General features: G+C 39.4%; 1 protein-coding gene across 56 annotated transcripts in view; it reads right to left on the bottom strand.

Moving 5' to 3' along the window:
- Positions 1–25,561, bottom strand: part of sh3bgr (SH3 domain binding glutamate-rich protein) — a 46,798-nt gene that overhangs the window by 148 nt on the left and 21,089 nt on the right. For 4 of the 56 annotated variants that reach the window (XM_087282710.1, XM_087282723.1, XM_087282717.1 and 1 more), the window contains 7 exons: positions 24,178–24,198; positions 23,719–23,745; positions 21,307–21,330; positions 21,021–21,047; positions 14,422–14,445; positions 7,211–7,264; positions 1–4,111 (listed from right to left, as the gene is read on the bottom strand). The exon at positions 1–4,111 is cut by the window's left edge and continues 148 nt beyond it. In XM_087282710.1, the coding sequence (XP_087138836.1) occupies positions 7,256–7,264; positions 14,422–14,445; positions 21,021–21,047; positions 21,307–21,330; positions 23,719–23,745; positions 24,178–24,198 (132 nt within the window). In that variant the 3' untranslated portion in view covers positions 1–4,111; positions 7,211–7,255. The remainder of the gene's footprint in view (positions 4,112–7,210; positions 7,265–14,421; positions 14,446–21,020; positions 21,048–21,306; positions 21,331–23,718; positions 23,746–24,177; positions 24,199–25,561) is intronic. The other 52 variants (XM_087282712.1, XM_087282727.1, XM_087282720.1 and 49 more) reach the window with 28 other exon arrangements.

Here is a 25,561-nt window from a genome sequence, read left to right as displayed (position 1 = left end):
AATGGACAGAAAAAAGGCGGGAACTGTGACTAATGTCCTTTTACGGCATCAATGTCTAATTTTAACTTTAACTTGGAACCATATTGTGTAGTTTAATTTTGCACCAGTCAACTTTTAGACACACCTGCTCAATCTTTAATACTATTTTCATATTTCAGCATATAACGTCAGTTATGTAGAGACTGAAATATTAAAACGGTTGTTTTAGTCAAGTGCTTCTGCTGAAAAAGTTCACATAGCTAGCTAAAACTAGCTACTAGCTTAGGTTGTTTGCAACATAAGCTCATTCTGAAAACGTAGCCCTATAAACGTTTCTGGAGATCGCAAATTATGTAGCCAGAAGAACGTATGGCTGCATTTCATTTTTAAAATGAACGCTATGAGGTGGTATGATGCCATTCCGTTTTGCACTTACCAACTGACTGCTTTTAGACAGCTTTCCCACTGTTACCAGTTAGCTCGCCATGTACGTTGACCGACTTGAGGCGCATAGAGGAGTTGACCATGACGACAGGGTTCGGGTCTGGTGAAGAATGATTCCAGAAAGCGAGTAAGACAATAGCCCCTTTCACACATACAGACCTTCCCAGAAAATTACCAGCAATTTTTCGGAAAGGTCTGTATGTGTGAACAGGCCCTTTTTAAAAATACCGATAAATTCATTCCAGCTATTTTCGGGAAAGAGAAGTTGTAACATTACCGGTAATTTGCCGAAATGCTGCACTGTGTGAATGCAGAAGGAAGATTGCAGGAAAGAGTGTTCACGTCTAGAACGTGCTGACATGAGACGTCTAAGTTAGTCAATCAGAACACTCAGACGCATTCACGTCCGCACGGTTTATGAGAATAAAAGCCTGTGAATATATTTCCAGACACATTTAGCTGCTAGACGTCAGTCAGATGACATTTCTATGTTCCTTCTTAATGCCGACTGTGCAAAAAATATTGATAAAATACTTATGATAAGCCATTGTTTGTTTACCTCCAAGCTCTGACGCGTATGCACGTGAAGCAGCTGGTGAGCGCCAGCACACACATATATTGTGAACATTTGACATGCGAAAGTGTTTCTCTATACGTTTTCATAGAAGCTGTTCACAATACTGATCCATCCACAGAGTTTGTAATGTAGTCAAATGTTTACAAAAACAAGCGCAGCCGTTTGGAGGTCAATCCTGGTAAATGATGTCAGAATTTACCGGTATTTTGGAATGGACGTGTAAACGGTCTTTTCCGGAAAACTTCCGTAACGTCCGTGCCTGTGCGAACAGTGCTGTTTTGAATTTACCGGTAAAGTCGTTCCGGAAATTTTCCAGATATTTACCAGTATCACTGTGTGAAAGGAGCTAATAACAGAATCCAAAAAAATAAGTAAATAATAGGGTGAAAATGTGTTAAAAATCAGATGAGGGCTTTTTTTTCTGGATTGATTTTGAAAATTGTTGGTTGGGTTTAGGGAAGTAGGTGGGCGGGTCAATCAATACAATTGGATGGGTTTAGGGAAGGAGGAGGGTTGGTCAGTTGATCGGTCAGTCATTCAGTCAGTCAAACAGTCAGTCGACAGTGGCCTCTGGTGGGTTTACCGGAGAACAGCAGCCGCAAATGGCACTCGAGAGAGAAATTTGAGATCTCAAAATGCGTACACAGCTGCCTCTGGTGGATTCACGAAGGCAAAAACTGCATACAAAAAAATATATATATCTCCTGGGATGTATTTGGCCCTCTCCAGAAATGTATATAAAGGTACATTTTCAGAATGAGCCTGGGATGGTTGTTTTTAACCATTTTAAAATGCTTGCCCATCACTTCATAAACAAAAAGTTTATTCATTTATTGACAATGTTGGCTTTTTAAAGTGAAATCTCTCAAAGTTTCAGGCTTTTACAGAAAACAAACAGATACAAAGTTGGTTCTTGTTTAACCTGATGTCATTTGGATCATTTTTCTTTAACCTTGCACGGTTTTATATTTCCAGTATTCAGGGACAATGGGATATCAAGTCCCTGCCTGTGTTAGTGTCAACAAAATAAGGCTAGCTAATGTGATTGCCTTGAAAACAGCCTATCAATTTGAAGTTAAGTCAAAATACTAATCCTATGTAATTAGCATTTAGCAAAGGCCGCATTTACACTGCCAGTTCAATGTGACCCGATTCCAATTTTTTGTTGATATGTGACAAAGGTTGGATCTGTTCTATAACCGTGTAAACACGAAAAAAAAAACACATGCATTTGGATATTCAGAGATCAATTTCAGGCCTCCTTCATATGTGGAAATAAATCAGATATGTGACAATGCGACTAACACGTAAACAGGCAGATCGGATTTATTAAGGCATTCTGTTTTGTACGTCATTAAACTTGCGACAATAGTAGACGAAGAAGGAAGAGCGTATATGGAGACGCCAATGCGAGGAAACATGAAGGAGGAAAGTGGTCAGTGTTCAACGACAGAAGTTACCTGCCTTCTTGCCCTTTGGATGAGTCAGTGGAGGACACTATATATAAACCATAGGCGCAACCTGCAAAGACAGCCCTTTCCCTCCTCCTCCGCCTCAAAATTTTATTTTAAAACTTCATTTTAAATGTTTATTTTCAAGTTGGGTGAACTTCGCATATTTCGCAGAGCTAAAAGCAAGACAATTTCTTCCATCTTGGCTGGTGATGCTAGAGCCCGCCTTTACGCATGCGCAATGTGGTAAATTGTGTGACAAGTGTAAACACATGAATCAGATATGGGTCACAATTAAGAGAACATGTAAACCAGGGGTCTCAAACTCGCGGCCTGCGGGCCATTTGCAGCCCTCAGTCCAATATTTTGTGGCCCGCGCCGACCGATGTACACTGACAGAGTCAGCGCAGCGGGGAGAGAGAGCGCTCCCCGCTCCGCTGATTCTATCCGTACATAGCACGCTTGTCAATCAATGCGCGTTGTCGCGCGCGTTCTGATCAGCGGTGTTATCGCGCGCCTACTGAAGGGCGGGACCGAGGGTGTGTCGCGTCGCGGGGGCACTTTTGATCATTTTGGAAGGGCACTTTCTATGCAAGACTAAAAAGAGCATGTGCTCTGCACAGGTTGAGCCCTACGTGTGCACGTGCCTGAGATTGTGTTGATATTATAGGTAGATACAGACTGGTACAGACTGATGTGACAGGAGTGGGGTGGGGGTGTTTTATTTATACATATATACGCCTTTTTTTTAGGTGAGGGAATGGAAGTTTTGAGTGAGTTCCCCCACTTTTTTCCCTAGGACTTCAATAAGTCAAAGTACAGGTCTAGACTTAATGATGATCATCTTCAAGCCATACTGAGGGTCTCAACTGCTTCCGCTCTAAAGACAAATGTGGTTCAGATTTGTGAAAAGAAGCGTTGTCAAGTCTCTGGCAGCAAGGAGTAGGCAAAAGATGCCATGTTCAGAAGAACTGTTCATAATCTTCACTCAATGTTCTATTAATGTTCAGGACACTTCATGTTTAGAAGAAATAATTAAAACTGTTAATAATGACATTTGAGGACTTTTTTTTGTGAAATCCCTTATGCGGCCCAGCCTCACCCAGACTTTGCCTCCTGCAGCCCCCAGGTAAATTGAGTTTGAGACCCCTGATGTAAACGCACGGTCAAAAAAATCTGATTTAGGCAACAAATAGGAAGTGGGCATCGAAAAAAAAAAACTGTGTAAACGAGGCCAAAGTGTGTCCAATCTTTCACTGGTAGTGTATTTCACAATATAAGACACAGAGAGGTATTTGTAAGTGTTGTTTTTCGGCACATTCATGTGGTTCGGCACTATTTGGGATTCTACAGAACAAAGTTACACAATGTTAGTTTATCTTTTATATGTACAGTAAGAAAAAAAAAAGACATCCCTTTAAATTTACTGGAACCTCGCCACTTAAGATGAAGCAACTCAAGCGTAAAAAGGCATTTTGCAGCCTCATCAGTAATGGGATAAGGCACAGTTGTCACGGGGGATTGAAGTTGGGGTGCTGAGTGCATATTCTCCGCTGCAGTGGTGTCACATTTGGCTCGGGTAAAGCTGCGGTGAAGGTATTTTATTCTATTTTTTTGGTGATTTTTGATGGCTCCAGGGCATGTGGGGTGTCACTTCAAGCTGAAATGCAAAAACACATCATCAGCGTATGTGTACTGGGCTGTGCATTAATAAAATAAAAACATCAAGGGTTAAACATTAGATTGATTTCGCTCTTCTTATGTGTCATGCTTTTCATGTCCATAAAAAATTTTTTTAAATAACAACAAAAAAAACTTGAACATAAAAATACAAAAACATCGGCTCAACTTTTTTAGGCAACTTGACTCAAACTAACTTGAGTTAAATTGGTTGATGGAAACACCAAGACGTGCATATATTTTGAAAATGCGCATAAAAACATATGATGAGTAAGATCAACTTTTTATTTAATAAGAAAAAATACGCATAAACTATGAAGTAGACTTTTTTATGAAATCATGTGGTGATGAAAAAGTTTGAATGGACAAACCAGCAGGCTGACCGCATTGTAAAACATCTGGAATGGTCGTTCTGAAATGCCGTAACCATTTCTTTACTCTTACATTATTAATCACCTCCAGAATTGTCAATAGTGTCTGTACTCTGTGTCTCACCTCCCTGTATTAGTTATGTGTGCGTTTAAAATATGTGTATCTTATGTTTATATGTATGTATATATCTTCTGTTAGTTGTTTGTCTTGATTGCAATGCTATTTGTGGGATGGCGTGGACTTTGGTACCGCTGCGGTGTGGGCTGGGAGGGTGAGTGGATCTTGTTTTGTTTATTGGAAAGAAACTTGGAAAGATACTGTGACAACTCACATGTAAAATCAAGAAAAACGTAATCACAATAAAAGTAAAGACCTAAGTTAGAGATTTAAAAAAGAACAAACATCAAAATTACAGAAAACGGCCAGTTATTGGTGTTAATCTGCACCTGGTGGCAAATGCCTTAAATATCAGACAAATCATATATAACTGGCAGCCAAACTTCACAGTTTTCTCTGATTTACAAGGTTCACTGAAACCCTTTGGCAGCAGGGTGTTCGAGCCACAAAAATGACACTTTCAGACACAGCAAGAGAAGTCGTTTTTACTTTGATTTCTAGAATGTTTCTTTCAAGTTTGACAATGTCACTTATCCATCCCCCCCCCCCCCCCCCCCCCCTTAAAAAAAACGACATGCCCTGTAACTACAAATGTGTTAAGTCAAACCACGGACCTGTACATTTCCTACAAATCATTGACTATGGTAACCTTCAGAAATATTGTTGTAATTTTTTTTACATCACTTTCTTCATGATACAATCATTGCTGTTTTTAATTTGATTTATTTTTCCACTAAATAATTTGTTGTTGTTGTTTTATTTCCATCACCCGGTGTCAAAGCACATTTTGAAGCCTTGCCTGAGAATTGAGTAATGGAAGCATTCATTCATTTTCTTGTCAGCTTAGTCCAGGGTGTCAAACTCAATTCCTAGAGGGCCGTAGCCCTGCACAGTTTAGTTTCAACCCTGCTCCGACACACTTACCTGTAGGTTTCAAACAAGCCTGAAGGACTCAATTAGTTTGATCAGGTGTGTTTAATTAGGGTTGGAACTAAACTGTGCAGAGCTGCGGCCCTTTTGGAACTGAGTTTGACACCTGTGGCTAAGTCCCTTTACTAATTAGGGGTCGCCACAGCGGAATGAACCGCCAACTTATCCAGCAAGTTTTTACGCAGCGGATGCCCTTCCAGCCGCAACCCATCTCTGGGAACATCCACACACACTCATACACTACGGACAATTTAGCCAACCCTATTCACCTGTACCACATGTCTTTGGACTGTGGGGGAAACCAGAGCACCCGGAGGAAACCCACGCGAACCTACCTACTGCGGCACTATTTCTTAATTTACAAAGAGGTTTTTGGTTTTGGACTGGTGAAAAGGGTTAGTGTAAATAATTGGAAATGGAAACGCATTTCACATTACAAGGTTACCAATACTACCATCAGCTGCTCTGAAAACTTGATGAAAATACAGCTAGTTTTGAGAGGATTTCCTTCAAGTTACCATAAAAAACCAACTCAATCTCACAGCAGTTCGTAACTTTTTGATTTAGAAACTAATTTGAATAAATTCGTACAATCTAATTCGTATAATTAAGTTCGATTTGCTCATCACCCAATGACGGTTGGGGTTAGGGGTGGGGTTTGGTACCCACTTCCTTTTTAAAATCGTACAATTCCGTACGACTGATCTCGTACAAATTAGTCACTAAACTGACAAAATGCAAAATGCTTGTTTCCTCATGAGATCAGGCTGTAAAAAACAGACTACTGACATAAATTGTTCTCTATTTTTGACCGCTGTATTACATAGCATATTTCGGCTGTATGATAATATACTTCAATTTTAATGTTTTGTTTTAATTTGAATGTTTTGGATGTTTTTATCCAAGTCAGAGTGTGACAGTAGCAGTGATCAGCACTCAAATGTACTATATGTTTCCTATGAAATCCTAAAACAGAATACAAATGTATTAACACTTTTGATACATGCATTTAAATAAAGCTTTTGATTTATTAAAATAACATCATTGAATAGCGGGTTAGATGATAAAAAAGATTCATTCTGGACCAACAAATCATGCCCGACATTCAAATGCTGATCAATGCATTTATTTTTTGACCTATAGAAAGTAGAGGAACCAATAAATAAATACTGAGACTGAGAAATATGGATCAGATTAAAGATTTCACAAGTCCAAGAGAGCACTCAAATTGGTCAGGATGAATTATTGCTCGCTCAAAATCAGTCAAAATTGACAACCCTATGTGCACTTGAGATGGTTTTGAAATTGAAATGATTTTTGTAATTTTCCAGCTTTTGTGTTATTGCTTCGGGGAATACGGTTTACATGCTTATTTGCAAATCACATGGACTATTCATTAAAGCAGTACAATACATGTTAAAATAAATTATTAATTGAACATTAATATTATTAAATATTTAATCTAAAATTTATTAAATATTTAAGAGCTAAACCTTTGGCATGTTTTGTGCATTTATCAATTGTTCAGTCTGTTTGCCTGTAATATAACTGTTAACAGGAAGCAATCAAATGTTCTTGATTAACCACGCTGGCCAATATTGACTTTTTTTCTGGTATGTTATCCTACAGCGCCACCAAGTGTCAAAGATGTATGCATTACCTGTGTTTGCGAAAACCCAGATCCAAAATCCTCAGCTTCAGAGCACTAGTCTTCCTGTGAATGACAACAATCACGCAGTTATTAGCATATTCTTTCTAAATATGCAATAAATGCTTGCTCTATAGTGGTCTGGCTATTATTCATAAGTTGTTGCATCCTGGCTTTTCAGGTTTAAGTAATAAAAGTCTGTTATGACTATGTAAAAGAATTGTAAGTCAACCTGAAAAGTCCAGATTTAGTCATTTAGATATTGTTAGCTTCAGCATTCTGAATCAGTCAAATGCTAAATCAATTCATGTGAAAACATTTTCTGCAATATGCACATTTTGTTTTCAGTATTACATTGTAAAATGGAATTAGTTAAATGACTTATTTTCAATATTAATTGTAATTGTGTACTTCATATATTTGTACCTTTTTTTACAGTCTTGGACATGAGAAAGATTAGTAACATTGGCTTTGATGCATTGTTTGTTTTAGTGCAACATCAGATTTAAATTTGTTCTCGTTCATTAACCGTTTGTGCAATTTTTGCTCTATTGATTTACATTATAACAACAATTTTCAATTGCAAAGCCATGACACCATATAATCATGCATTCTTGATTGTTGGTGGTTTTTCCTTTTGGGAGAGGTCAAATTTGTAAATGTTTAATGTTGATCATCAGTTGGCAACATTAACCCAGTTCAGGCCTGTGCAAAACCTTACTTCCTAGCTTTTATATGGATTCTGTGGAGTATAACACCATATTTTAGTATGCATGCAGAAATACAATTACTATGTTTTTGTTTACTCCATGTAGTTCTGAGAGCTGAGCTGCTAATTTTGATTTTCTCTGATTTATCAAGGTACAGTGCATCCGGAAAGTGGTCATAACGCTTGACTTTTTCCACTTTTTATGTTACAGCCCTATACCAAAATGGATTAAATTCATTTATTTCCTCAAAATTCTACACACAATATCCCATAATGACAATGTGAAAAAAGATTTTGAAATGGTTGCAAATTTATTAAAAATAAAAAACCTGAAAGATCACATGTACATCAGTATTTACAGCCTTTGCTCAATACTTTGTTGATGCACCTTTGGCAGCAATTACAGCCTCAAGTCTTTTTGAATATGATGTCAACAAGCTTGGCACACCTGTCTCTGGGAATTTTTGCCCAGTCCTCTTTGCAGTACCTCTCAAGCTCTATCAGGTTGGATGGGAAGCGACAGGGAACGGCCATTTTCAGATCTGTCCAGAGATGTTCAATAGGAGGTCTGGTCTGGGCTCTGGCTGGGCCACTCAAGGACATTCACTGAGTTGTTGTGAAGTTATTGATATTTTGGCAGTGTGCTTTGGGTCATTGTCCTGCTGGAAGATGAACCGTCGCCCCAGTCTGAGATCAAGAGCACTCTAAAGTAGGTTTTCATTCAGGATGTCTCTGTACATTGCTGGATTTATCTTTCCATCTATCCTGGCTAGTCTTCCAGTTCCTGCTGCTGAAAAACATCCCCACAGCATGATGCTGCCACCACGTTTCACTGTAGGGGTGGAATTACCCTGGTGATGAGCGATGCCTGGCTTTCTCTAAACGTAACGCATGGCATTCACTCCAAAGAGTTCAATTTTAGTCTCATTAGACCAGAGAATTTTGTTTCTTATGGTCTGAGAGTCCTTCAGTGGCCACTCTACCATACAGGCCTGATTTGTGGATTGCTACACACAAATGGTTGTCCTTCTGTGAGGTTCTCCTCTACAGAAGAACGCTGGAGCTCAGACAGAGGGACCATCGGGTTATTGATCACCTCCCTGACTAAGGCCCTTCTCCCCCGGTTGCTCAGAGTCCTGGTTGTTCCAAACATCTTCCACTTACAGATGATGGATGCCACTGTGTTCATTAGAACTTCCAGAGCAGCAGACACTTTTCTGCAACCTTCCCCAGCGTGCCTTGAGACAATCCTGTCTTGGAGGTCTACAAACAATTCCTTTGTTTTCATACTTGGTTTGTACTTTGACATGCACTGTCAACCCTGGGACCTTGTATAGACAGGTGTATGCCTTTTCAAATCATGGCTGATCAACTGAATTTACCACAGGTGAACTCCAATTAAGCTGCTGAAACATCTCAAGAATGGTCAGTGGACACAGAATGTACCTCAGCTCAATTTAGAGCTTCACGGCAAAGACTGTGAATACTGATGTACATGTGATTTTCAAGTTTTTTTAATTTTTAATAAAGTTGCAAAAATTTCAAAAAATCTTTTTCACATTCTCATTATGGGATATTGTGTGTAGAATTTTGAGAAAATAAATTAATTTAATTCATTTTGATGAATTAAAATTAAAAAATTAAAAAGCACCAAGCTTTTTTTGCACTGCAACTGATGTTCAATTGAAAACATTACTATGTGTACCTCTTTCCAACAGGGAAAACCACAAACTATAAAGATTGCATAATTATAGGGTGTTATGGCTTTGCAATTTCAAAAAAGTATTACAATGTATGGATGTAACTCAACAGCACCCTAGAGTGGATGAAAATGTCCCAAACATAATGTAAAACAGGGTTAAAACAATGTAAAACAGGGTTAAAACAGGGGTGTCCAAACTCGGTCCTGGAGGGCTGGGGTCTTGCAGATTTTAGCTCCAACTTGCCTCAAGAGACATGCAAAGATGTTTCTAGAAAGCCTAGTAAGAGCTTGATTAGCTAGCCCAGGTGTGTCTGATTGTGGTTGGAACTAGACTTTACAGAACACTGGCCCTCAAGGACAGAGTTTGGACATGCCTGGGTAAAACATCTTAAACATTCTCACTTAAAAATACAGTCAGACACAATGCTAGAAAACAGGAAAAGATGTCACAACAGTTTTTTCAACTCCACACACAAGTCACTGCATTTTGTTTCCATCTGAACATCAACCATGCCATCCAGAAGAAGTCAATTTCCTGTTTATTTCAATACAACATTTTCAAATCAATGTGTGATACTGCATGCTGATGGTCTTGCTCAATATCTGGAAAAACATTCTCAATGCATCAACGTTATGTTTACATTAGTCCAGTAAACCTTTCTGTGTACTTTCAATAATCCTCCATCCTGGTCCATAAACAAAACAGTCATGCGTAAATTCCATAAAATGACCACACAACAAAAAAAAAACTGAAAGTCCAACATTGTTTGGCCATCTGGATATATGATGACAAGGTAATGTTGCGTTATCAGTTGAAAATTAACAAAGAAATTTTCCTTAAGGACTAATTTAACCTTAGTAGGTTCACTTAATGCTACGTCTTCTCACTGCATGTAAATACCCACCAATTGGGATGACTGTCTGAAACCTGCCTAGAATCACAAGATGGTGCTCATAAAGAACACCTATAGTCCGGGACACACCACACCGACGATCGGCCAATGGGTTTCGACGTTCCTTCAGTCAGGTTGGTTTGGTGTGTTCCGGACTTAAGGCAAACTCACACTAGGTACAGTTGTCTTCAACCGTGCCAAAACGTGATTGTCCCCCCTCCTCTCTCCCCTGACGGCCTGCACTCACACTACTTTTACTTTTCGAACCTGAGCATGCTTACGTCATCGATAATGCGACTGTTCAGTTTAACAGGAAGAGAAGCCCTGTCGTTTAGGACAGTGGAGATTGGACATCGTTTTAGTCATTTGGGATGAAGTGACACGCAGTCAAATATTTTGCCAACCAGATCCAGCACTTTTAAAGTATAAATTATCATAAGGTCATTGTGCTGCACATATTAGAAGATTTGCTGAAGGTGGTGGCTGATGTGCAACTGCATATTTAAAGGGCCATGAAACCCCCTCGTTTCAGCAGGGTGTTTTCACACCTCTACTTTGGAAAAAGTCTGAAAAGTGGGCGTGTCCAGCTCTGTTTAGGGGGGAGTGTCGGAGGAAGAAAAGCGGCTTAGTATGGGAGTGTCTATTTGGGCGCGCTGAATTTCAGAGTCAAAACACACACCCACAGCTGACAATGTGACTGTGTTTACATGGACATCTGTTGTCGAATTATTTGCCAAATAATTAAATGGTGGACTTTAACTGCAGTTTGGCTCTTTCATTCAGGGAATTCATTAATGTCCCTCCCGACAAACGAGATATTTGATTCGAGGAACTGCTCTAAGCGTGTATTTTTCATGCAATGTTTGATACCGCACAGCGAATGAGAGAAAAAAAAAACTCAGCATTTCCCGGAAACTTAGATACACACGGCAGGTAGCGTCAGAAAGCCGCGTGTGATATACCGGTCACAAAATCCAACACGAGGTTATAGTTTGGTTGTAACTGTTAGTGCTAACAGTTTGTTTGATACGAATAAAATACGAACTGAATAAACAAAGAGCACTGGTCGCTCACTTACCAAATCTGTAGAGACAGGACAATCACCAGCAACTAGAGCCACGTCTTTATTTAGAGGAGACTACAATCTCAGCGTTTGCAGATGAGAACAGCTCTCAGGTAAACAATAATCCTCCTTAGACACGTAAGTTATTGTTGTCGCGCACACTGTTAATCCACACATGAGTCTGAGCTCTCACAGAGAGAAAATGAAAACGAAACTTGACTGCAGCAAACTATAAAAGCAACACTTCACGCTTGTTTTGCCAACACAACGTGGCGTCTTTGCCGTCAACACTGTGACAGTAATGAATATTAATGAAGTTGCACAATAGAGCGCGCTGATTGGTTTGAACCAAGCCTTACTCATGCATTAATGCATCACACTGTAAGACGTAATAAGACTCACTCTGGCACAGACGCCCAGTCTGCACGCTGGAATACACGCTATTATGTCATGACCGTGACGCAGCTTCAAAAATTCGTTTCAAACAGGAAGTTCGAATTTGCTTGAAATAACGCAAAAACAACCAATTTACACTTTTTAGTGAAATATAGGTGTCCTAATAGTGTTTTTAGCAGTGTGGGACACATATACGACTGTCAACAGCTCAAAAAATGTGTTTTGGTGTTTCGTGACCCTTTAATAAGCTACGACAGTTTGTGTTCACTAAAAAGTAGGAATGATTAATAAATCCATATAAAACAGTCCCTTAAAAGTGACATCGCGTCTTCGGTTTTGGGCTCTGGTGCGCTTTGCACTCACACTACAAGCGTATCAGGCCAAAGCCCAACTGAACCGTGTTTTGGCACACCTCTTCCAATCGGGCCATGGCCGGCCAACGTAGCCATACCTGGGCTGAATTCGGAGCACTCACACTTGTCCAATGAACCCGGAACATGCCTGGGCAAAATTTGGATAGTATAGTGTGAGTGCACCTAGACTCTCATTGGGTTAACATCAAAGGTCATTGGCTTGATTCAGTGTAGCACAACCTTCCAATGACCCCAGACACTTAATTACCAGAATATGGAATTATCTAGAATTTACGGGGTCATAGGAGTTTTTTACCTAGCCCCTAGTGTTGGGGGCCTCAGAAGTACCCCTTATGCATCACCAGATGGGGCATCTTCGCACACATCTTCTGGTTAGAGAGAATGGCGCAGCAAGCTACCCAGGTACCTGAAGGAAACAAGCTACACTGATTGTACAATCAGCAAATGCGTTAGCTTTCGCCTAGGCCACAGCTCTGTAGATGTCTGTTAGAGAGGCACCACATCCCTCTAACAACTAAGAGGTGGCAACGCCTCCTCACACGGTTGAGTGTGCTCTCACTTCCATGGGATATGGCTCGCCCTGGCTATAATATGTGAGGGCGATGGCATCCACTAATCAGTGGGCCAGCCTCTGCTTTAATATGGCACTTCCCTTCTGCCAACAATAACAGAAAAAAGCTGCTTGGAGGCTTATGCCCTGAGTGCGGTCCACATAAAAGTGCAGTGCATGAATAGCAATGAAAGGGCTGGGTCTGCCTCCTCTGCAGGCAGCCCTTGCAGGTTCACAACCTGGACTTGAAAGGGTGTGGTAGGATCTTTGGCACATAACCTGGTTAATGATAAATGGCATAGCCTGGTTAGGGACCACCAAAGCCGATAGGTCACTTAAGTCCTCCAAGCTGCATCTATCTACTACAGAGTGGTCCCAAGAGGGCATAAGAAGGGATTTAATCACCTCAAGCCTCTGAGAAATTGAATGATGAGATTATGCTTCCCGAGCATGCTGCCATTCACTGTGACATGGCAAGCAGATATGGCAGTCACTTAATGTGTGTAAGGTTACAACCTTCACTCCAGCTAATCCTGAAAGAAGGATAACACATCTGGCATGTCCGTTTAGTAGGACATCAGGCATCTGGGTCGCCTCTGTCTTCTTATCTAAGTCCTCCTTGCTGAATCTATGGGCCATACGTGGAGGTTCCAGAGATCTGGGTGCGGGTGTAAGATGGTGCCCCGTTTCTAAGAAGGGAGGTCCTTTCTCAGAGGCAATCACCAGGGAAGTGCAGTTGAGAGGAGTGTGAGTTCATAAATCCAGGTACAGTTGGGCCATGAAGGCCCAATAAGTAAGATCTTCTCCACATCTTTGTGTGATTTCTTGGGACCGTTTTTTTTTTTCTTGACCTATTATTAAATAATCTAATTAAAAAAAATATGAAAGTTGATAACTTGCAGCAGCTTTAAGAATAGTAACAACAGTGAGAAACATAAACAAGCAAATCAGTGACACCATTATAAAAGGTAAATATTAGATCCGACTATCTGGACTAGTGGATCTCAACAACTCTGACTACAGGACAGTTTCTGAAACCTAAACCTGAACCCAAACCCACATTCTGTCCCACAATTGTTGCTGACTATTATGCTATAATGCTCATTTCACTTTTTATTAAAATAAACATTTAATGAATGTACCGTAAAACCCATAAATATATATAAATAAAACCGATTTTGTGGTATATGGTTGTTGTTTTTACCCACATACAGCAACAGACAGAACATTATTGTGTTATATATGTCATATTATTATATTCATAATACAATTATAATCATTTATAATATTTTTACAAGATAGAAATTATTATCATTATTATTATATTGTCCATAACATTTGACATTTCATTCTACAGTAAGCAATACTTCCCCCTTTGAAAGTGTGCTGACGCCCCCTTGTGGGCCCTGGGAGCCTAGTTGAGAACCACTGATCTAGCCAGTCTTCAGATTACAAACATAACTGATGGCATGCAATGGTGTACCTGTCCTCCAGCGACCAAAACATGCTGAAACAAGCTGAAATGTTCTATACTACCTCTGATGGGTGTTCTTCTTCCTCCTGTACATGAAGGAATTCAACATGAAAATAGAAAACGGCATCAGTGTATTTGTGTAAAAGAAGCTACTGGAGGAGGAGAAGGTTATGATGCACTCAAACAGAAGTAATTATAGGGGGGACAGAAAGTGGAAGAGAGTTAGAATTAATATGTATGTGTGTTTCCACAACAAAGAAAGGGAAAAAAAACGTCCATGATTTCTGCTCCTGTAACATAAGTGAGATGTGGAATGATGATGGAAGAAGGAGAGATGCAGAAAATTAAGAAATAAGGAGTAGAGGATTTTCATGGAGAGAAGTTCACAGCAACTAAATGTGGACAGAATGTGTTGTGAGTTTATGCCACATATAAAATGTTCTAGTGCAGCGTTTCTAAATCCCAGTCCTCGTGCCCCAACGATCTACAAATTTTGCATGACCCTTTTTTTAAAGAGCCCCTATCCGCTTGTTACGTATCGGTGACGTATGGAATACTGTTTCCGTTTCAAGCTGCCACTCGTTTGAACTGAGAAAATGTTTGTTTATGACTACTTTTTAGTCCTATCACACATAAAAGTAAATTTTATATGAAATCATAATGTACACGTCGGTCTCTGGACTTGCTGCATCACAAATACCAAAATTTTAACAATTTATAAAAAATTAATCACTTTCTGGCCATCAGATATTAGGCAGGCATATGTACATTACGATCATGATTTTCGAAAGTATTGGGAAGGGGTAGGGGTACAAAAATAGAATTGGGATTGGGCCTCAAAGTTGCAGTAGGTGATCTACAATGCTAACAGCTTAGCATAAATCTCTGAATCAAAGTCCCACCCCTGTCATCCAGAGCCACGCCTCCTTAAACACGAGCACAGCAAAAGAACCCTCTCTCATGTGTTAAAAGCGACTAGTGTTTGCTCGGTGGCGAGCAAGCCAAACCAGCCTGATCTCACAAGAAAACGTAAGTATTTTGCCAGTTTAGTGGCTAATTCATACGAATTCGTACGAGTTCAGTCGTACGAAATGGTACGATTTTAAAAAGGAGGCGTGGCACCTAACCCCAATCATCGTTGGGGGATGAGCAAATCGTACTAAATTTTACGAATTAGATCGTATGAATTCATATGAATTAGCCACTAAATGAAAAAGTTACGAATTGCCGTGAGATTGTGTTGGCCAAACTGACATGCGATTTCAGAGTGAATATTTAGACTTGCATGGTAAACAATATAGGGAGAAACTAGGCGGAATGGCGCTATTTACTTGTGTTTTGTTGTTTAATTAAAATCTACAATATCGATGCTGTAAAAGGTCCCTTATGAAACTGAAAAGTGTTATCAATCTTTTATCGGAAGATTTGAGTGGCTGAACATCACTTCTGTGAAGATATAACCCGTTTGTATCAACATCTAACGTTACATCGGCTTTCCTTGAAGCTAAAATAGTTTTAAAACAAAACATGACCTGTCTAAGAGAAATCCTTCAGCCAATGTTTCATCCTTTCTCCATCAGGCAAAGGTAACTCCAATATTGATTTAGGCTTTTAAAAAGTTTTGATCAAGCAGGTTTTCACCGATCGAGCGTGCGCCCTCTCTCGTGAATGCACGGCACCAACAGCGGTTGGCGGATCTGCGTACAAACGGCTGCGCAGTTGTTCAAATCTGTATTTGCTGACAGACAGTCTGAGCTACTTATCGGAATTATGAGAGATATCGGTCTGACTCTATTTAATTGGATGAACATTTTTTAGTTTTACGCCTTACCCAAAATATAAAAATACATATAAATACATTTAGATCATTAACTTTAATCATTACTATTGGACTGTGAAGAGACTTTCAACCAGCACAACAAAAAATGCTTCTGAAGACAATCACCTACTGCACCTTTAATCTAATGAGAATTAGATGGCATGTAGATGCAATGTAACTTAATTCAACAAAAGGACCATCAAAATAAATTGTAAATCATTTTGCCAGTTCACCAGAATGATTTGCCATCCATTCTGGTCATTAGCCGTTTAGTTGTTGGCTGAACAAAACATTGCCCCGCCCACTTTTTGAACACACAGACCCAAGAAAACTTGAAGTGTGACATAATATACATCCATATATATTATAAAAAAAAATTAAATACCATGACAAAATACATTCACACAGCACATTCTCTAAAATGCCATTTGAATGAAACATATGGGCTCCTTCAAACTGAAATCATGGTGGAATAGCCTGTGGAGTTCACTTTGTAGGGCACTTATTGTTGAATTAGGACAAACATCTGAAGTGAAAAGAAAAATATATAGGAAATGTGCAGTGCGGTGGAGCATGAGGACCTGGATTGAGAAATGCTGATCTAGTGGTTAGTGCTCATGCTTTGACACACTGAGTAGTAGGAATGGTTATCGTTAAGTTTTTAATGGTATTACTACTTTTATCGATACCACTTCGGTTCAGTACTTTATCTGTACTTTTTGTTGTGTTTTTTATAGAAAAAAAGCCAAATTGAACAGAATTAGGGCGAAGCAGTGGCGCAGTAGGTAGTGCTGTCGCCTTACAACAAGGTCGCTGGTTCGAACCTCGGCTCAGTTGGCGTTTCTGTGTGGAGTTTGCATGTTCTCCCTGCCTTTGCATTTAATGTAAAATAAAATGAAACCAATAATTGTAAAACAAATAAATATTTGTTTCCTGTAAAACAATGTACAATGGTTTGAAGGAAAACGACTCTGTTTTCAACCATTATTCTGGAGAAAAATCAACATTCGTGAATGTCAAGATCTTTCCTGGTTTATTGTGCTCCCTGCAGTTTAAAATACCCTCTTTGAGTTGCAAAATGCCGTTAAAAAAATAATGATTATGATTTTTCATTAACGCATTCACATAAATGAGTCAACAGTGTTTTGGGAGTTATAGGGTTTTTAATACAATATTGGAGCATCTTGCAATGCAAAAATAAGCCTTTTTTATAATTCCTTAATAAGCATAGTTTATCATAGGCTATATTTGTAAATACAGACAGTAATGTCAAAAAGTGATGGGAAGTTCGGACCATTTTACTGACTTTACTGATCTTTGAGTCTCGTTCATCGAGATGAACGAATCTTTTTGAGTCATTTCGTTCATTTGGTTCAATTTGCCAAAATATTATTAAAATGTTATGAATTGCTTCCAATCACATCTACAACTAGCCCAAAAGGTTGATCACACGACAAATAAGTCATAACTAGAATACTATAAGAAGGAGAAAATAATAATTCACTGTTTCCCTGCTCTTTTGTCTGAAGGTATTGTTGTCTCTTTGCTCAGCTCACCTCTTCATATCTTTAAATGTCAGGGGTTCATTCACGTTACACTGACAGTCACATATAATCTTAATCAATGCACAGTCTGAGCCGATAGGAGCCATGATCGTTCGTTGTTTACGTGACAGAATGACTCAAACCCGAGGACTTGAGAGATGAGCGGTTCAATTCTTTTTCCGGCTCTAAACGCGTATGATTGGCCCGTGAGGAACGAGTGACTCAGACCCGATACAGGACTCGAGAGCTGAGCGGATCAATTCTTTTTCCGGCTCTAAACGCGTATGATTGGCCCGTGATGAACGAGTGACTCAGACCCGATAGAGGACTCGAGAGGGGAGCGGATCAATTCTTTTTCCGGCTCTAAACGCATATGATTGGCTTCTGCCAATGTGATGAAGACTTGAAATTAACGATACAACCTGCACAAATGTGCGCACGCGCAGATGAACGAATTACTCCCTGAGAGGACTCGTAGTTCCCGAGTCCTATTGAAGATTCGTTCAAAATGAACGAATTGTTCATAAACGACCCATCACTAATGTCAAAGCATTTTTAATGTTTAAGATGTATTTAGGCTACTGCAGAAAAAAAAATACTGTTTTCATTGTAATCGAATGTGTGTTTATTTAACTATTAATGTTATACTAATTTAGGTGATTGACTGGTGGCAGAAAAGGTTCATCAGTTAATTTGTGCTACTGTAAGTAATGTTTATTCAGCAATAATTCTCCAGTACTGATAGCAGAACCATTAACCATTAGAGCTTATCAATACTTCGGTCTTTCAAAATGTAGCACCAATACCAAGCTGAGTTTTGGTACCCATCCCTACTAAGTAGTGTTTATGTACGTGATCAGATCTTTGTACAACACACACTGGAATATTTGGAGTCTTAGGGTGCTTTCACACCTGCCTTATTAATTCGACTGAATCGCACTAAAGTTTGTTTTCAATCTTGGTGCCGTTTGTTTGGGCAGGTGTGAATGCAGCAATCGTACTCGAGTGCGCATCAAAAGCAGACCAAATAACCGTACCGAGACCTGTTAGAAGAGGTGGTCTCGGTACGCTTTCAAACGCACCCTGGAGCAGTTCGCTTGTGGTGAGAATATGATCCGTACTAAAACAAGTCGAACCGCAAAAAGTACAGCGCCTTTTGGACTAATCCAGCTGCCGTAGGCCGATGCGCTGTGCATTATGGGATATGGAGGAAAAATATTTATTGACAGTGGTTTACCAACAGAGAGAGAGAGGGGAAAACATTACCTGATGGATCGTTGGTAATATTTCCGCAAGATGACCATGTCGCAGTTTAGCTAAATTAATTCATGCCTCCTCCTGAAGTGCAATGCATTGAAACACTGTTTTCCAGCCGCAGCCGCGATTCATTCTCGAAATGTATAGTTTGTCTAAAGCAGATACAATCAGTCAGCGCAGTCGTCCCTCCAGAGTAAAAACGACATTTTGTGTCTGCCGGTTTGTTTACCTGCGGGAGTTCATAGGCATTTTCCCACACATGAATTCTGACCAATCAATAAGCAGTTTAGAAAATATGTTCAACAACATCTGGCCAATGAGAGATGCGGATTTTGTCAGATGACTGAAAGCCAGCAGTGTGGCGTGAAAACGACCCAAAGACGGCAGAAAATGCAACAATGTATCATTTATTACCCTTGGTCCGGACCAAATGAAACGAACTACAGATGTGAAAGCACCCTTAGACATTTATATTTGCTGATAATGTGTTTTCAGTGTCTATCCAACTCTACTAAAATAGTTTGAAAGTACAGTAGATTAAGTTTGGTCCAAGACATGTAAAAGTACAAGTGAAAAGATTTCAGCAACACAGGCTCATTGGACATACAAAAATGTTTGACTGCAGTTTTGAGGTAAAATGAACACTACGTGGAAGTGTAGTCAATGCCAAAGTCAATGGCCCCACCACAGGGTGCGGTTAAGGCCGGTAAACTGACTGCAAAGTGAACCTGAGATGGGAAAACTTTTGTTACTTTTCACACTAATGACATTCACAAGGCCATTATTAACAAATAAAGTTTGATTTCCATGCAGTTCTTTGCACAACACCAAATAAATACAACAAAACTACTTAACATATCTATGATTTGTAATCAACAATGTTTGCCTTAGCTATCTTTCTCTACATTGACAATTTTTCTGGCTTGGTCAGTTTGCTTGGTAGCTCACATTGTACGATGCAGAATGCTCGAGTTTAGGGGTGCTTTCACACCTGCCTTATTTAGTTCGATTGAATCGCACTAGAGTTCGTTTCCCCTTTTGGTACAGTTCGTTTGGGCAGGTGAGAATGCAACAATCGTACTCGAGTGCGCACCAAAAGTGGACCAAATAAGCGTACCGAGACCTGCTTGAAGAGGTGGTCTCGGTACGCTTTCAAACGTACCCTGGAGCGGTTCGTACAGAGAGAGAGAGAGAGAGAGAGGGGAAAACATTACCTGATGGATCGTTGGTAATATTTACGCAAGATGACCATGTCGCAGTTTAGATAAATTAATTCACGTCTCCTCCTGAAGTGACGAGCGATGCATTAAACACTGTTTTCCAGCCGCGGCCGCGCTTTCATTTTCGTAATGTATAGTTTGTCTAAAGCAGGGATACAATCAGCCAGCGCAGTCGTCCCTCCAGAGTAAAAGGTTTTGTTTACCTGCGGGAGTTCACTGGCATTTTCCCGCACGTGAATTCTGACCAATCAATAAGCAGTTTAGGAAATATGTTCAACAACATCTGGCCAATGAGAGATGTGGATTTTGTCAGATGACTGCATTTTGGTTCGTTTCAACAGGTTCAGACCAAAGCCAGCAGTGTGGTGTAAAAACGGCCCAAAGACGGCAGAAAATGCAACAATGTATCATTTATTACCCTTGGTCTGGACCAAATGAAGCGAACTACAGATATGAAAGCACCCTAAGTCCGGTGAAGCATGGTAGAAGATATAACATCAATCACGGTAAAACTAAATAGTTGCAGTGCACATTTCTTGTTGTTTTGTTTTAGAAAACACCATTTCTTGGGTTTAGGGAAGTGGTTCACTGGTCTACAAGTATCTGAAACGCACAACTAATTTTACTCTAATTTCAGATTTATAAAAATGTGGACAGCACCCTCAGCACCCTAATCCAAAATATGAAGCAAGAATACCTGGAGCAATGTATTTTACATTCCACAAAAATGTAGACATGTATTACCAATGAGCCTGGGTTGAGTTTTAAACACAGAGGTAGCGGAAGAAGAGAAAGAAAAATTCAAACATGCATTAATCTACCTCAAGCTCTCGAAGTTCTTCTTCCTCCTAGAGAAGAGAACAGATTGTATATCAGATGAGAAGAGTAGGAGTACTGAAGCTGAAAAGAGGGAATGAGAGAAACATGCAACTGGAGAAACAGATGGAGAGAGAAGAAAAAGACTGGCAGACGGCAGCTGGAGGAGAGAAGTGAAACGAGAGGTTAAAAGGAGGAATGAAGAAGGAAAATCAGTGGTGAAATGAGGGGAGAAAACCCAAATCACAACTACAAGTTATATAGAATCTTTGGTCATCTAAACCAAGTTACCTCAGACACCAATTCATCTTCTGCCTAGAAAAAAACAGGAGGGAGAGTGTCATGATTACCAGTGATCACTAACCACCAGAGGTCGCTGAAAAACATTTACACTCATAGAACTACAAATCTGCCATGTTATGGACTACAACACCGTCATGCCACACATACACACAACCAGTTCCAGATCCAGACTGATTACACTCACAGCTGAAACTGCTCACACACTGATTATTTGGTCTATTTAAACCCCTCTGGTCAACACACATGTGCTGAGTATTGTTTAGCTGTTGCGTGTAATCAGTCTGGATCTGGAACCGGTGTGTGTGTGTGTGTGTGTGTGTGTGTGTGTGTGTGTGTGTGTGTGTGTGTGTGTGTGTGTGTGTGTGTGTGTGTGTGTGGCATGACTGGGTGTTGTAGTCCATAACATGGCAGATTTGTAGTTAACTGAGTGTAAATGTTTTCCAGCGACCTCTGGTGGTTAGTGATCGCTGGTAATCATGACAGAGAGAAAAGAAGGGACAGAAAAGGGAGCTTTAACATGCCAAATTAACACAAAAGTAGAAGAAATGACAGAACTAAATTCAGTACTTTTCGGTTCCAGTGTATTTCATTCAACCCATTGATCTGATTTTCATTCAGTACTATTACTAATACTAATTAAAACAATTGTATATTTTAAAAATATTTTTTATATGAATTGTAGCGCAACATTGGATGGTTTGAAACTTTTATTGGATGGTTTAATATTGGATGGTTTTAACAACTGTTATTCCAATGATTTTTGTACTTGATCCAACACATACATTACTTTATTTGATGTAATTTGTTTGATTGATCAATTCAAATGAAATAGCATTATGTTCTCACATAAATAATAAAACGTCTGGTTTTAGAAAAACAATTAATTTCTCAACTCATTCTTTCAGAATAAAACTGATTATTAATAACCAGCTCCGAAACAAGGGAAATCTGTTTTCCATTTTGATGGAGAACATCTCAGGTGAGGCTTTAAGAAACCTCCATGACACCTGGAAGAGAAAGGATGAAGGAAAACAAAACATGCGCAAAATCCAATGCAAATGATTCACGAGAGGCTGTGGAGAGCAAATGAGAGGCACTTATACAGTGTATCCGGAAAGTATTCCTAGTGCTTTACTTTTTCCACACTTTTTTACATTACAGCCTTATTCCAAAATGGATTAAATGTATGTATTTCCTTAAAATTCTCCACACAATATCCCATAATGACAATGTGAAAAAAAAGATTTTTTTGAAATTGTTGCAAATTTATTAAAAATAAAAAACCTGAAAAATCACATCTACATAAGTATTCTGTTTCCACTGATCATTCTTGAGATACTTTTAGCAGCTTAATTGGAGTTCACCTGTGGTGAATTCAGTTGACTGGACATGATTTGAAAAGGCATACGCCTGTCCATATAAAGTTGAAAGTGCATGTCAAAGCATAAAGCAAGCATGAAGACAAAGGAATTGTCTTTAGACCTCCAAGACAGGATTTTCTCAAGGCACAAGGCTAGGGAATGTGCAGAAAAATGTCTGCTGCTCTGAAAGTCCCAATGAGGACAGTGGCCTCCATCATCAATAAGTGGAAGATGTTTGGAATCAGCAGGACTCTTTCTAGAGCTGGCCGGCCATCTTAGCTGAGTAATCAGGGGAGAAGGGCCTTAGTCAAGGAGGTGATCAATAACCCGATGGTCACACTGTCTAAGCTCCAGCAATCTTCTGTGGAGAGAGGAGAACCTTACAGAAGGACAACCATCTGTGCAGCAATCCACCAACCAGGCATGTATGGTAGAGTGGGCAGATGGCAGCCACTCCTTAGTATAAGGGCACAAAGAAAGCCGCCTCAAATTTGCCAAAAGCTCATCTCCAGGCTAATACCATCCCTACAGTAAAGCATGGTGATGGCAGCATCATGCTGTGGGGATGTTTTACAGCAGCAGGAATTGGAAGACTAGTCAGGATAGAGGGAAAGATGAATGCAGCAATGTAGAGAGACATGCTGAATGAAAACCTGCTTCAGAGTGCTGTTGACCTCAGACTGGGGCAACTGAGTGGATTCACAACAACTCGGTGAATGTCCTTGAGTGGCCCAGCCAGAGCCCAGACCTAAATCCTATTGAACATCTTTTCATTAAAATTGACATATTAAGGGATATTGTGTGCAGAATTTTGAGGAAATAAATGAATTTAATCCATTTTGGAATAAGGCTCTAACATAAAAAAAATGTGGAAAAAGTGAAGCACTATGAATACTTTCCAGATGCACTGTAGATGCAAAAATTGAATTATATAAAATCAATCTTGTCAGTGAGAAAAGAAGGAATGTGAATGGGGAGAATACAAGTGTTACAAACACACTGCAGATCTAGAATCAGTTTATTCTAGAACAAAAATCACCTCTGAGACCAGATGGTTGTCCTCAACCTGAAACAATGAAGTGTGAACAGCAGCATTTGTTAATTATCATTTCGTTTCACTGCACGTTAATCTGCAAATTAAAAAAAACTGAGTATGCAGGTTTTTTGTTGTTGCAAGAACCAGATGTAAATAATTGTAATCATCTTTGTAAAAAAAAACAAAACAAAACTGATATTTCAAGCTCAACACAAACTCTGACAATCTGTCAATTATTTTATAGATAAGCAGAAAGAGAGAATAACTTCCAATGTTTACACAATGCTCTCCACAATCTTATACATATATTTAATTGTCGTCTTTTTGTACACATTTGTAGTCTCCCTCTTAGTAAGAGCAAATATTTCACTTATTATTTAAAAAAAAATCATTTGAACAAAAAACACAACTGCCAAATGCTTTTTTATATATATAAAATAAGAATATAAATGTCAGTCTTACCTTATCTCCTTCTGCTTCTTCCTGTGAATCACAGAAAGAGTAACATTAAAAAATAAAAAATAGTATTACAGAAAATGATGTATTTTTTACATTCGTTTTTGGTATTTTAAATTATATTCAATACTCTGTAAAATTACCAATGCTATCTGTAAATTGGCATACAAACTGGCTGCAATTTTAAGTACTATATACCATTAAAGAGAAATTCTCTTGGGTGGTTAGCACAATCGCCTCACAGCAAGAAGGTCCCTGGTTCAAGCCTTTTTAGGTCAGTTGGCATTTCTGTGTGGAGTTTGCATGTTCTCCCTGTGTTCGCTTGGGTTTTCCTCCTGGTGCTCCAGGTGAATTGGGTACGCTAATCAGCCTCCGACTTAAAGCACAAAACTCCAGAGAGCAGTGCACGTCAGACCGTTTATCAAGGATGTACTGCTGGATGGTGTCTCACTATAGTTGTTAAACGTGATATTTAATTAATCTTGTCTCTATCTAATATCTCTTCGGTCTTTTGAATCTATCAGGTAACAGCATCAGTACACTGCTTCAATCTTTTGCTTTTACGCTTGTAATTAACGTTTGTAATTTTAGCAAAAACCTCAGATACTGTTAGTTGCTGTTGGTTGTGGTTTCTTGGCGTAGTTATAACAACACAGATCACTCTGCCTATTCATGCCAGACTCCCGTGGAAAAAGTGATTGACAGGTGGTAATTTGTGTGTAACTTATCTTTATTTGTTAATGATTTGTTTATGGGTAAAACAAAGACTATGCGGGTCAGGTAGTTGAAATGGTAGGCTACAAATAATTATTCGCTTTGAATTAATTAATTAATTGTTCATAAATAATTAATTCACCGCCGCCTACGATGCGATGTTTCACATTAGACATTGTACAATGCCAAATTGGTCGACATCGCCCAACCCGAGATCACAGTACACTTTCTTACGTTTGCTTTTGAAAACACAATTGTGTTGAGTTTAGGTCAGTGATTCACTGGTCTACGTGATCTGTACATTAAGACTCACGTTTTACTGAAAAGTGAAACAAAAAGTATCCTAATGCCGAGTTCAGACTGGATGATTTTTGCCAGGATTTTGACTCGCCGACAGGTTTTGAGAAATCGCAGGCAAATCGGTGCTCGTTCATGCGTGTAACAATCGCACAGTGAGAGCTATCAAAAACATAATCTAAGGGTGCTTTCACACCTGTGAATCGATTCAGTTGTTCCGAAACAGAGATTAAAATTGTTACATTGTTGCTCTTTGCTCTTGGAGCGGTTCGCTTTCACATTGCAAAGTTTCTAATCGGACCAAAAGAGCTAAAACAAGTCACGTGCGAGTAAACTCTCCTTACATTGGTCAGAGTGTCAGGGTTTATTTTGCAGCGTC

This window comes from Danio rerio, chromosome 15, assembly GCF_052040795.2.
Source record: "Danio rerio strain M-AB ecotype USA chromosome 15, GRCz13ab, whole genome shotgun sequence".
Taxonomy (NCBI): domain Eukaryota; kingdom Metazoa; phylum Chordata; class Actinopteri; order Cypriniformes; family Danionidae; genus Danio; species Danio rerio.
The sequence above is the reverse complement of the archived record's forward strand: the minus strand, read 5'-3'. Positions and strand labels throughout refer to the sequence as shown.